Genomic DNA, 13,775 nt, shown 5'->3' on the forward strand with positions numbered 1-13,775 from the left:
ATTTTATAGGTCTTAAACTAAGACCTATAAAATATAGGTTTATTAGGTTGGTAACATAATGTCACTACCAATGTAATCATTTCTTCTGATTTTTAGGATCAAAGCTGTTATATTTGATTTGTCAATTTAATTTCAGAAGCACTGCAACCTACATAAAGGTGGAAAAGGATTATGTTTAATTCTCACCAAATGCCATGAGTCATGCCTTTTAAATGTATTTGTACCTGCCGTAAACAGATCAACAAAGCCACCTTTGTGTGCTTCAGAAAACACGACATGTGGCTGTTGTTTGATGTTTTTACAAAGATTGTAAAAAAGTTTTCCACCGAGTTTCAATAACTGTAGGTTTGATTTTTTAGAAAGCTGAGCAGCATCTCAAGAGGTGCAGAACAGATGCTACTCATCGATATTAATTTAAATTAGCCTGTGTAAATGAAACCTTGTCTGATCAGAAACGTTTCAAACTCTTGTCCTGGTTGATAGGGCATATAAGCCCACCGTAGCTATTTTGTTTGCCGCCTCTTCACCTTCACCGTATGGACTCATCCAGCTTAGTTCCTGTTCTGCTGTGTTCTGCTCCCTCAGGAGGGCAATGACAGAAGTCTTCTTTCATCTTCTGTTTGATTGTGGCAGGAACAGAAAGGAAAACCCCTCATTGCTTTTGGACCTGCAGCCCAATGTTACAAAAGACAGAGATTAGGAGGTAATATAATACAGCCCCAATCTTTCAATGCATGCTTTTATTTATAGCTGTATATAGTATAGACTAAAGGGTGTCGGTTTATTTGGTATCATCATCCATTCTTATTTCAGGTTTTAACTGACTATAACTGTGGTGTCTAGGAAGTTGACCTTTTTTGAGTATTGCACCTGTTTCGTTGGTCTTTAAAGCTCATTTCTTTAATTTCCATTTATTTACTGGAATTCAGAAATAACCAGCAGCAATTTACCTCTAATGTCACTGTCAACAACAGAACACAGGCATTTACATTCAAATACATGTACTGTACTGTATACTGAGGTATTCTGAAGACAGACCCTTGTCAGAATCAAAATTGGGTGGCTAAACAATTGTGTAGTACTTTTTTATTTTAAAATACCACTAACAGCCTTTTGCAAGTTGTTAATGGTATTTTAGCAGTTTGTATAAAGTATTTGCATTATGATCAGTTTGCTTTTATCTGTAAATGTATACTTCTTCATGTCTGAATTGTTTTTTTTTCTTTTATGTTTGTTGAAGATCTGTATGGTATGTATATTAGTTAATTGCATTATTTGTGATGGGAGAAAGATTTCCACTTTTAGTGGACAATAAAGTTAATCTAATCTATCTTTGCAAGAGTATGGAAAAACTGCCCCTAGTATGCAAAAAAACATTTTACATTGTATGTTTTTAGTTATTAGCTTCTGATAAAGGTCCTGTTAGCACTCTGCCTTAGAATACAGTTTGTTGAGTGCTGTGTATCATGCCCTTCTGAATTATAACAGCAGTTGTCTGCTACTGCTGCTGAAATTGCTGGTTTAGCCTTGAAAATAAACAGAAGGGTTAGTCACAAAAACCTTTTGTATAATATAATTATAAAGGAATATTTCATTCTTTAAAAAGAACCAGAGGCTTTTATGCTATTTTTACCTTGTTCTGTTGATGTGGTTCTTCACAACAGTTTTTGCCCAGAGAGACACTTTGATTATCTCTTTGCCCTTCAAGGCTGTAGAAGCTTTACTCAATCCATAATAGTCCTTTGCAAACTGAATCTTGAGGATTTTATGCTATTGAATTACGCAGGTAATGTTCCACCTTTGCAACAGCTGTTTGCAATAAATGTCAGGAAGATCTGGAAATGTCTAAGTCTTTTGTGTGCTGTACTCATTTCTCAAAAATTATTTTATTTTTATTGTGGTTTACCCCTGGAAAAAAAAAACGTTTTTTTCACAGAACAACAAAAACCTGCTTGGCTCTTATTCACCTGAGGAAACAGTAAAAGTACTTTACATGTGAGCTTATTTACTGATCTTTAACCTGTTTTTTTTTCTTGTCCACAGAGATACAGCCACAGACGGCAGAATTCATAAGAGCTGCATTCCCTCATTAACCAGCACATTTTGACAAAAATCTGTTTAATGATTAATAAAGATCACAGAAATAATAACTTTACACATAGCGTAAGATTGAAAAGACAGCCAACACGACTAAAAGTTAGAAAGCAATAATTGGAATAATAAAATCACAATTACATTTTGTTAAGTCAAGTCCTCCACTGTACATTAGCCCAAAGCAGGTCTCAAGGCAGGTCAATATCAGTTCACTGGAGAGCATAATTACAAGTCATAAAAACATAACAATGTAACAACAATAAAAATAAGTGGGTGCCATGGTTGCCTAGTAGTTAGTATTGCTGCCTTGCAGCACTGGGGCCCTGAGTTCAATTCTGGAACTAGGGTTCTGAGTTCACATGGGTTTCCTTTGTTCATGCAGGATTTTGCTTGGTGCTCCGGTTTCTTCCCACAGTACAAAGACATATTGGTAGGTATATTGGCTTATGAGAAGATTGGATCTGGTGTGAGTGTGTGCGTGTTTGTGTCTGTGTGTGCCCTGCGATGGACTGGAGGCCGTGGGTGGTTTCCAGTCCTGGCTGGGACAGGCTCTGGCTCCCCTACAACCATGAAAAGCAGTTAGAAAATGGATGAATGGAAAACCATGCAAGCGCAGTTTAGGTTTCTCCCATTACCTAAACTGTAGTTTAGGTTTCCAACATTACCTAACCTGAGCAAACACAGAGGAGGACCATGCAAACTCCACACGGAGTTTGCACTCCAGGCTAGAATCAAACCCAGGGCCCCAATTCTATGAAGCTGCAGCACTAACTACCATGCTTCCTATATCCTTTGGTCAAGACAAAATACATTTTCATGATTATGAGCATGTATATTTCATGAGAATGTGTGTTAAATGTGTAATAGAAGTGTATATTTAATAAACCAATGGGATTTTGTATAGTAGCAGTGAGACCTACTGTATTACAACCAGCGAACAATGTTGAGTCAGTCATCTTAAAAGATAAATTGCAGGACATTGTAAGCTGAGGGATGGTACTGTACGTAGCCTTGTTTCAGGTGAGTGTTCAGCTAATGTCAAGTATAAAGCAACTTATCGAGGGTTGCATGGTCTTGTTGGCAGACAATTTTAGAATTTAATGCCATATGCCGTTACACAGTACAACATTGTATTCTGTGCAAGCTCAATTCTAAATTAACGTTTCTTTGTTCTTAAAGCTGAGATACCTATTCTCTGGAAAATTACAAGAACAAGGAAGTGTGCATTCATCACATGCACAAAAAGACATTTTTCTTAATATAACTTACCTCCTAATAACTGCAGGGGTGCATTTTTTATTTCAGAGGCTGATAGCAATAGTACATCAAACTTCTTGGAAGAAAAGAGTTGTGTGATCTAGTCCTGATTGAATAATAAATATCGTTTGTTAATATCATTTATTAATGATCTGAATAGCGGGCAAGGAATTCTTACTGGGCTCTGTCATGACTTACATTTATCTTTTATTGGTATCTCTTAAAGGTGACACAATGATCTATTTAATGCCCTTAAAAATGTTCCGTTCCACTGAACGAATGATAAATGTCAAACCTTCAAAACAAACAGGGCACACATCAATATGCTGCCATATTCCCTAAACAGAAACCTACGGCAGGCAATGCATCCTGGAAAGAGCAAGAACAAGCAACAAGTAAACATTTGAACTAAAAAGTATGATAAACAATACTTGAGGATTAAAAATAATTACATATATACATTATTATTACTTACACCATTAAACAGTATTTTTCTCTTCAGCAGATCTCACCTGAATGAGGAAAGGTTGGATTTGTCTTCTTTTATATATTAGAAATATGAATTGATCTTTCATGTCACATCCAACAATATACAAACTGAAAACAAAAAAAAAAGCTTTCTAAACAGGGGAAATTCAACAAGTATCTGTAAAAACAGTTGGAAAATTTCAACGTAGACTATTTGATAAAAGTGCACATAGACAAACAATTAAGAGATTACCAATGGACAGACTGCTCTCTTCTTTTTCAGCTAACATGAGCAAAAATGTGCCACCTCCAAGTCAAACATATTTGAAAGACCGTAATTAAATAGATTTTTATTTATACCTTATTGATGCAGCAAGGAGGACAGCAAGATGATAGATTGTGAGTTTCTCTACCACTCAATTTATTTTACAAAAACATAACAGACATGCCAGATCAAGATTTCACTTTTTAAATGTTGCACAGATGATATTAGGTCAGTAGTTCGTTGTACATTTGTAACTAATAACTGTCCCCGATAAATAGAAAGAGTGAAATTTAAACTTTTTTTGTGTAAAAAATAATTTTTGTAAGAATAATTCCGTACCAGTGTGCTGTTTGCTCTGCCTCCCCAAATTTCATTTTTTTTAGCATCTGATTGTCACCTTCAAAAGCCTTCAAAAGCACTGATATTCTGTGTGCAGATTTGACCTAAAGGGGGAGGCCTAAGGTCAAATAATGTAACACAGCAAGAAATTTGGATAAAGCTCAGGTTAACTCAAAACTTGAATGAAACACCAATCCCAACATACAGATCTAGTATTTGATGGAAACTTTGCTGGAGGCTTAGTGCTTTTAACATATGGAAGCCTGTCTTCAGGGTGTAGATCTGTGATTTTAGATTGGTTCAAAGTTGTGATTTAATAAATCCAAGCCTATTGTGATAGATCATACCGTTAACCAGAGCAGTAATATTGGTCTGCATGCACAAAGCCTATATAATGGCTAGTGAGATCCATAAGGCTTTATTGCCTTTTCAGGATCACACAAAAAATAAATCTAAAAAAAAAAAACCAGCCACTAAGAACACCATTCATACAATTTAAAGTTAAAATAAAAACATAATTACAAACATTAGAATTTGCAGCAACAACTTTTCCGCTCCAATCTTATCAATTACCTAATTAACACCCACTGTGTAGCCATTTACAAGGAGTGTAAAGAGTTTCCTACTAGTGGCCTCTAGAGGCAGGTCTTTGTAATTGCAGCCACTTCTTAAGATGACATCCACAATGTTTTGGTAAATAGCTTTTCTTGGAAGTTCTAATGACTGAAGGAGCCTTAGTAACATAAAACAATGTACTGTATTTCTCACTTTTCTCACTCAGTTTAGTCTTGACTGATATGCATAGCCCGCTGACTGGTTTGCTGACACCCCTCGCGCAAATCTATTAATATTTCTATAATAAAATAATTATGCCATATTGCAGGCAGAGCTCACTTATCACTATACCTTTGTAGTAAAGGTTACTGTTCGGATATCTGTATGCTGGTTATCTTCTGTTATCAAGCAGATGCAGAAAATAAGCACCAGTAACGTAACAGGCTAGGTCCTGTCAAACATCATTTGCCATATCTTTAAATACAACTGGAAATTGAGTTTGGATGTTGGCAGGCAGGTATGATGAAAATGTCAAAGCGAAGGAGGTTATACTGTCAATGATTCTATTTCAAGATTTAACAAGATTTCTTTGATTTCATTACCCTGCCCCACCCCTTCATACAGGGAAAAAAAGGTCAGTTCCATTGTTGTTTTTGTCCCATATGTTCACAGATAATTTGAAAGGAGGGATATGGCCTATATTCCAGGAATTGAAGGATTCTGTACTTCATTCTAACCCCCTGGGCGAAGGAGTAATTACACAGCAGCAATTAAATAAGGTCCTTCTTGACTCGTGATGGAAAATGATAATGGGGCCTAGAACATCATCAACATCAACAGAGTAGCCATGAGCGACAGTGACTAAAGCAACAGTCTTAAGGGAGGTTGATGTGCAAAACACAGATGCACTCATTACCTTAAATCAGAGAGCAAGAGCGGGTGAATTTATTTTGACTTTTGTAGACTCACACCATAGAATCACACTTCTGTTTCCCCTGCTCCATCTTCAGCCCCATCTACTGCATTTTTGTCTGGAAATCTTGAATTTGACCCATTTTTCTCTAGAATTTGTTTCTTTCCACTAGCGTTACCTGTCCATACAGCCCTTCAGAAGCCATCAATTTGTCGTGGGTGTATCAAAAAAGGGTAAAAAGGTGACATCCCAGATTTTTTTACATGAAAACACATTTTCTGATGTTTTCTGTGTCAACATCAATATATTATCTACAACACAGCATTTACTTTTTTTTTCATCCAAGTGCTTCTTGGATGGGTTTTGATGCCTCAACTCTGGACAGGTGATTTCGTCAACTAACGGAAAAGTGCACTTCTCTTCCCTTGCTATTGACATGTCTGGATTAATCACCTTCCAGCCATATTGGGTCACCACTACAGCACATCTGTGTGTGTTTAAAAAAAACAACAACTGCAGATGTTGTGATTCTGATACCACAAAAGTGAACTAAATGGGTCATAAAAACATGGAACTCCCAGGCTGTCTCAGGACAAATTGTTTAAGGTCTCTTCTGCTTTTTAGAAGACTTGGTCATTAGCATTCATTTGTTATGGACCTTGTATAACACTGATCAAAATGTTTGATTTTTAGGCATGAAATGCCATGTGTTTAATTTCTGTAACTTCCAACACACAGTTTAGGCCATTTTTATCTTTCGGCTTTGGATTTTTTCTTTGAGTTTAGTTTATTTTTAGCAAGATACAGGGAAAAATAAGCATATGCATTTCATTTCTCTTTAGCTGCATACATAAAATTAGTTATAGATACATCTGACTAGAAATTTATGGATTTAATAAACCTTCTCAAACAAGTCATTTCACTTCACTACTGTATTTTCTGGATCTTATTAAATAAGAGCATGATTAAATAAATTAATTTAAGCCACATATTAAGAGTAACATAACTGGCAAATTAAAATCACAATAAAGGGAAATGTTTTGTTATAAGTCCTTGTATATTTTTCTGAAATTCACAAACAGTAAAAAATACGCACATACAGTATGTGAGTACATGATTTGCTTTTTCACTATTTTAAAAATAATTGTTTTTCACCAAACCACCAAATCTGAATTTTCTATGATTGAAGGACGTTTTTTGCCGCATACGTCTAAGACTCTTGACATCTATGTTAGTACTGTTTCTGTGCAAAATTTAGAAGCACTTAAAGATTTCCTCCAAAATCTAGTGTGTATACCCTAGATATAACACAGTACCTAAAAACGCAGAAAGACGTCAATTGTTGTTTTTTCCCAGTACGTTTCCGCCGCATTTATTTTAAGATATATTGAAAATTATTAAGAATAAATAAATAATGATCAAAATCAAAACCATTGTCTGCTGATTAAATGCCCAGTCTAGTTTCGGATCCCCATCCTATAATAACTTTAACTTAAGGCTGAAGTGCACTATTTTGGCAACATCTTCACAAAATATGTCCTGTGATATAAACTGCAGGGGAAATTCTTTCCTAATCTACGCACACCTGTTTACGTTAGTGAATCATGCCAGGTTCCCCGACTGGTATTTTTTTTTTTAAGATGTGGTTATTTTTTTAAGACAGTGTAAGAGTGACCGTCTGATTTAACAGTTTCAATACAACTTTCAACCCTAACCTAAACAGATGTGTTTTCATTTATAATCACACTGATTAGTTTATTACCTTCTTTAAACGCGGAACTGATATACACTTGTTGATCTGTAAATACGAGCCTACAGCATAACAAAATTACATTACGCTCATAAGACCCTATCATAACAGCTTAATTTTACCGGTTTTTATGCAGATTTGGCTTTGAATGCCTCAGTTGTATACTGTACAGTACGTCACCACGAGAAAAGATTATACATTTTATTATTTTGATGTTATGGGAGGATGTTGTCCATCTTCATAAATATAGCTGAATCGCGTCCTTTTTAAAATGATGGTTGTGATTAATTTTTATAACGTAAAAAAAAATCCCCACGCTGAACACTCTCACTCATTGATCAGATTTGTGAAACAATCTTTTGTGTTTCTCCCTTGAAATCCTGAAAACGTCTCATTTGTGACGGTGTTCAAACCACGTGTTTACGTAATGGAAAGCCAATCTTTCAATTCAACCCCTCCTCCTCCCCATCTATTTTCTAACACAGATCCAAGCTGAACAGAAATACTTGAAAATATTTTCCGGAACCACGATACTTTTAGGGGAAAGAAAGACATGCCCGCTGCGAATTGGTAACATCTTACCCTCAGAATATTGCAGTTTATTTTTTCACGGGGAAAAAAAATCCGGGTTCGGATCGAGAAATGCCTTTTTAAAGAATGCAGCGACAGATTAACGGGAATTGATCTCGGCAATCAGCAGGTTTAAAGGAGAACATAAAGTGAACTGACTTGATTTGGTTATGTGTTGTTTTGTTGGAGCTATCGTTGCGGTCTTTCTATAGGATACATCCTGCCTTTGCCTTTTGAAGCACATCCACCCTTCCTCAGAGTGATGAACTAATAGGCAATGGTTTTCTCTTTGGAAATCCTTCGTTTTTTACTGTTTGCCGATTAGTTCTGTTTGTTTACTGGCTGCTCTTTACATTTTGTGCGACATATGAAATATACAGAGTATTTTTTATTACTGACTTCCTGGTGTGTGCATTTTGGGGACCATTATTCACACATAGTCGGAAAAAAATAACCTTCGTTTAAGAAGTGTAAGAATATATATATATATTGCCACGTGAACAAAAGCAGCGGAAGACTGGAATATAAACATCTTTTTTCTATGGTAAAATTGGTAGCCCTGTCCTGGAGAACTGATCCCATTGTATTATTATGCAACCGCAAGGATCTCTTCTTTATCAGGGTGTCTAAGCTGCTGGATTGCTTTTCGCCCAAATCAATGTGGTTTCTTTGGAACATTTTCAGCAAAGGAACGCATATGCTGCAGTGTCTTTGTGGCAAGAGTCTTAAGAAAAACAAAAGCCAAAGTGGTAAGTCGTGGTGTTGCTGTTTGTTTTCTAGTGCCCGCACTGTGTTATACATTGTTTATAGTGATGGTGTTATATCTGCAATCATATTTGTACAGCAGGTAAATGCAGCGAAAAGGGGGAATAAGTTATACTGTAGTCCTGCTGGTGCTGGCGAGCCAAGCAAGGCTGAGCGTTAAGCACCAACAGAAAAGCCCTGCATCACTAAAGCAGGATGATCGTAGCGCTTCGAACTTTTTTTGATAGGTGCTCTGTCGTATCTTGGTAAATCACTTTAATGTAGACATTTGTAGGATACTGGTGTGCGCTGTGCAGTGTGTTTGTAATGCGGGTCTGGTTTGACAGGTTTTATTCTTCCTGTGCTGCAGCAGCATTTTCTTCTGCATCACTTTTCGGTTTTTAATATTCGGTGTCTCTTGTCAAGCTGACTGGAAAATTAAGCCCGCAAGATAGCTTTTTAAATGCACAACATTTGCGTGGAGGACGGAGATAATACGACGAGGCGCCTAGCTTTGAATTCATCATCCACTATTGTCCTCTTTTTCTGCATTTTCTTTTGGTTATTCTGTTGATACAGTACAGAGCATGACTGTCTTTGTGTTAGAAACGATAGAGGCTTTTCCTCATATACAGACAACCTGATTCCATAGTCCATATGATCTGCAGTTCATTTAAATAACTAGAAATGATGTTAGTTGCTTCATCCCCGCTGCTGAAGCGAGCGATTCGTTTTTAGAGCAACTGTACTGTACAGTATACTGTATGCAGTTCCAAGATGTGGAGAGATGGGATGCGTAAAATAGATTAATTTTCATTCAGATTTTGCTTTAAAAATAAAATTTTGTATGGGGCTGTATCATGTTTCTCTAGAAACAGGTTATCGCGAATGACGTGGTATCTGTTTATAAAGAAGCATTGGTTATTATAGCTGGTGCAAGACACGGGCAGAGTGTCTTAAAGTTGATGTGGTTGACAGTCATTGGGGTAAAAAAGCTCTGCTTCTTTGACGCTGGCACTGCAGTGTAGTAGATCATAGCTATTTTGCCTTGCTGACACCCCACGATTAACGAGGGAAACCGTTGCATTTGCCGCCCACTCAATAACTTAGATTTTGCAGTTGAAATAAAAGAGAAAGTACAAAAAGGTCGCATTCCTGAATTGAAAGAGAGATTGTTGAAGGAAAGCGGCGTCGGTTATCGAAGGATTTCAGTAGGACCTCCCCTCCAAAGAAATGTGCTGCAGCAAAACACCAACTTCCAGAATCGAAGTAGCACTCGGGGGACATTGTTGTCAATTGCATATATTTTTAACAGACATTGAAAGCTGAGGTAGCGGTGGCACGGTAACGCTCTGTACACTGTTACATATTATTAGGCGAAGTTCACACAAATGCAGTTGTATTCTCTTTTTTTAAATTATCCACTGCGGTTTTAGGTATTTGCGCTATGGATCCGGGTACCTTCATATGGTGAACATCCTGTTTACGGAGATCCATATGCAATACTGTTTATAACACATTTAAAAATATATATACTGTATATCACTATTAAGTGACACAATACAGTTGTAGTTACTGCCCAAAGATTTGTTTTGAAAACAAAGGATATTCAATGGTTAGGCGCTGTACTTTATTATCGGTATCAATAGAATCAACTGTTGCAAAAATGGGTGCAATTTAATGAAACGTTTCCTTTTTGACATCAGATCAAGTTCGATACCAACAAAGTTGTAAAAAACACGTAATTTTATTGTAGTCGGCTGTGTCAAACGTCTGGTACGGAGAAAATGTTAATTTGTTTTTTCTGATAAAACTTTTTTTGTAATCATGAACCTATAAAGCCTACAGTGCCTATTGAGGTTACCTGTTGTGTTTATTTAAAGACAATATAAACACGCGAGTGTAGTGGTGCACCGGCCTTTTTGTTGTACATGTGAAAATTATTTGTAGCAGGAATGAATTTGAACACTACATCGTGTGAAGGTGATGCGACCTTAACGTCATTTATATTAAATACATTTTAGCAAAACACATTTTGTTCATGTAACTTCTGGAAGAGTTTGGAAAGTACCAGTAAGCATTTTTTTTTATTTCTTTGGCTGGTTAGCCCAGCAGATGGCGGTTTCAGATAGTCAACAAAGGGCTAACACTTGCCTTTCAATTCAATAGCAAAGTTACATTCCTTTATTAATCTTCATTGTCATATTGTACATGAGGCAGAGTTAGTTAAGATGTCTAGAGTGGAACTGAGCCTGTGTGCGAATCTCAGGATTCCTCAGAACAATCAGAACACGAAATGTGAAGTACGTAGTATACATTACAGTTCGGTTCTCATTCAAATGTGGAACAAAACATTATTCTGGATATTAAGTAGTATGCGGTCCCCGAATAACGTAAATTTTATACAGTCAAGAGGTGAGTGTTTTGTTAAATAATCTATTCTCTATTGCTACGAGTACTACCGCTAATTCTTATAATATCTTAAAGTGTCTTTTTATGATCAGATCGTATTTATGAATGATCATGTCTTGCAAAATCCTTGAATCTTCTAATATATATCATGATTATTAAATTATTGTCTTAATAAACCGAAGTACAGTAGGTCTGAGCAGTGTTAATCATACACTAAATCCTTTTATGCTTTTATGAGTTACAGTAGCTCGGTAGTTACAAAACTTGTGGGTATTATAATTGTGAAGGTGGATTTATGAAATTAGTTAGAAATCCTTTTTTACCTTTTGTACAGTGGAGTGCCAGTGCCTTCAACTGTTTTTTGCCTTTGGTGTGCAGTGAGCATCACAAGAATCTTATCACATGCTATAATTTCATAAAGTTCAGAGGAAAATGATCACCTTTTCTGTAGCACGTGCACTAGTGTATTAAACAAGCATGATAAGTGACTTACAGTAGGGGTGGCACAGAAGCAGAATTGTAACACTGCTGCCTCGTCTTGCTGTTGGAGCCTTCGGTTCGTTTCTGGACCTAGAGTGCACCTGTATTTACATGGAGTTGTTCATGTGTGTTCTTCCTGTGTTTGCATGGGTTTCATCTGGGTGACCAGTTTCTTCCCACAGTCCAAAGACATACTGTACTGTATACTGGTAGGTTAATTGGCTTCTTAGAAAACTGGTGCTGGAGTGAGTGTGTGCCCTGCAGTTGACTAGCATCCCGTCCAGGGTGCACTCTGCCTTGCACCCACTGCTTGCTAGGATAGGCTCTGGCTCGCCAGTGACTCTTATTGAATAAAACAGTTAGAAAATGGGTGGAGTTTGTATGGCGCAGATGGCGTATTGCTCTGGACTTTGTACTAAAGTCCAAGGTAATCTAACCTAAAACCTTAAATGGCGAAGAGGAAATGGGCTGCACTGCTGGCTCATCCCCATTGAGGAATTACTCCAACATATCGATGGCAAGAAGGTGTTGCTCTCTAAATTGAGGCATACTGGTTCCTTTCTGTATCTTCTGACTCACCTCATCGCTTTTGCCAAACCAACTCTTTCATGGCTGTGGTGATTTACTGCTTATGTAACAATCAGAGTCACTCCAGTACTTCATGGTCAGTGGTGAATGATGAAATTGTCAAAATAGCACCAAAAACATTTAGTCAGTAACCAATACATTTAGACTTGTAAAAACCAAGGTGCATAAATAGCCAAGTTTGTTTTAAAGTTCAACCTTCTTTTCCAGTGACAGTTAATGGTCTATTTTATTGTTTAAAAAATGGATTTCTGTGTTAGAGAGCCTGGAACTCCATTTCTCTGTTCTTGTACTTGATGTAGCCTGCAGGTTCCTCACTTTCCCTTTGGTCAGATGCACAGTGGCACGCATGTATGCTTCCTTTCTAAATTACTGCCATCATCTGAAAGCTGTGCTCTAAGTTTCCATTGAAGAATTACTGGACTTTTTTCAAAGGCTTTTTCAGAATCCAATTATGGATTTTATGGTTTTGAAATTACCAGTAATAGGTCCCACACCAATTCATGGACTTTTGTTTGTATTATTGTTTTATTTTGCCTATGCCCATGGAATGTACTCTATGACTTTTTGTGCTAATTGTACCTATTGAACACTGTATTAAATATTTTCCTGAAATGGATACAGTTCAGTCTTGTTCCAACAGGCCTTGGCACAGTTTGAGGATTCAATTTATTGCTACACTTATGCAATTTTTCACTATACACTTGGGAAATATCTCTGGCCTGTTTTTGAGGCTTCTGTGATCAACAGAAGCCTGGTTATGTCAGGATGTGCTTTATAAGAAAATCCCACCCCATTCTGTAAATGTACCTCTTTCCTCACTGTTTTGCATTAAAAATTGATTTAATTATATTGTATAAACAGATTGTTCTCTGATAAGTGCAAAAGTGAGGCAACACTGAAAGAAATGCCATAACAAAATTTATTTTAATTTTCCTGCATGTATTTGTAGTAGCTGTAAAATCTTAGCCTTTTTATTAAAGGCTAAGAAACATGCACCCTTAATGGTCAACACTATATCACCAATCAATAAAAATATTTTTTTCCATCACATTTGTCCAATGAGTGTCCTTTTGAGGCTTTGCCTATACGCCAAGGGACTATAACAATAAACCATTCTTAGCTTGTAATGGTTTCCTTGTCGTAACCTGTGGGCATCAGCGAAGATGTCTTTGTTGCTTAAGAGTAAAAACCAAGATTGGAGTCAAAAATTTCAGTTTTTGAAATTCCTTCTTTCAAACCAATTCCCCATTACAAATATTTTTTTTTAAACTGAGACATTAAACCATGGTCCTGATTTCTTGGTCATTAAAGTTGTACTATCAACCGTGGTGTCCTGGCTC

General features: G+C 36.7%; 1 protein-coding gene across 1 annotated transcript in view; it reads left to right on the forward strand.

Moving 5' to 3' along the window:
* The first annotated feature begins 8,105 nt into the window (after positions 1 to 8,105).
* Positions 8,106 to 13,775, forward strand: part of fgf14 (fibroblast growth factor 14) — a 216,104-nt gene continuing 210,434 nt past the window's right edge. The window contains exon 1 of the mRNA XM_006638898.3: positions 8,106 to 8,960. Within this exon, the coding sequence (XP_006638961.1) occupies positions 8,753 to 8,960 (208 nt within the window). The 5' untranslated portion in view covers positions 8,106 to 8,752. The remainder of the gene's footprint in view (positions 8,961 to 13,775) is intronic.

Source organism: Lepisosteus oculatus, chromosome 15, assembly GCF_040954835.1.
Source record: "Lepisosteus oculatus isolate fLepOcu1 chromosome 15, fLepOcu1.hap2, whole genome shotgun sequence".
Classification (NCBI taxonomy): domain Eukaryota; kingdom Metazoa; phylum Chordata; class Actinopteri; order Semionotiformes; family Lepisosteidae; genus Lepisosteus; species Lepisosteus oculatus.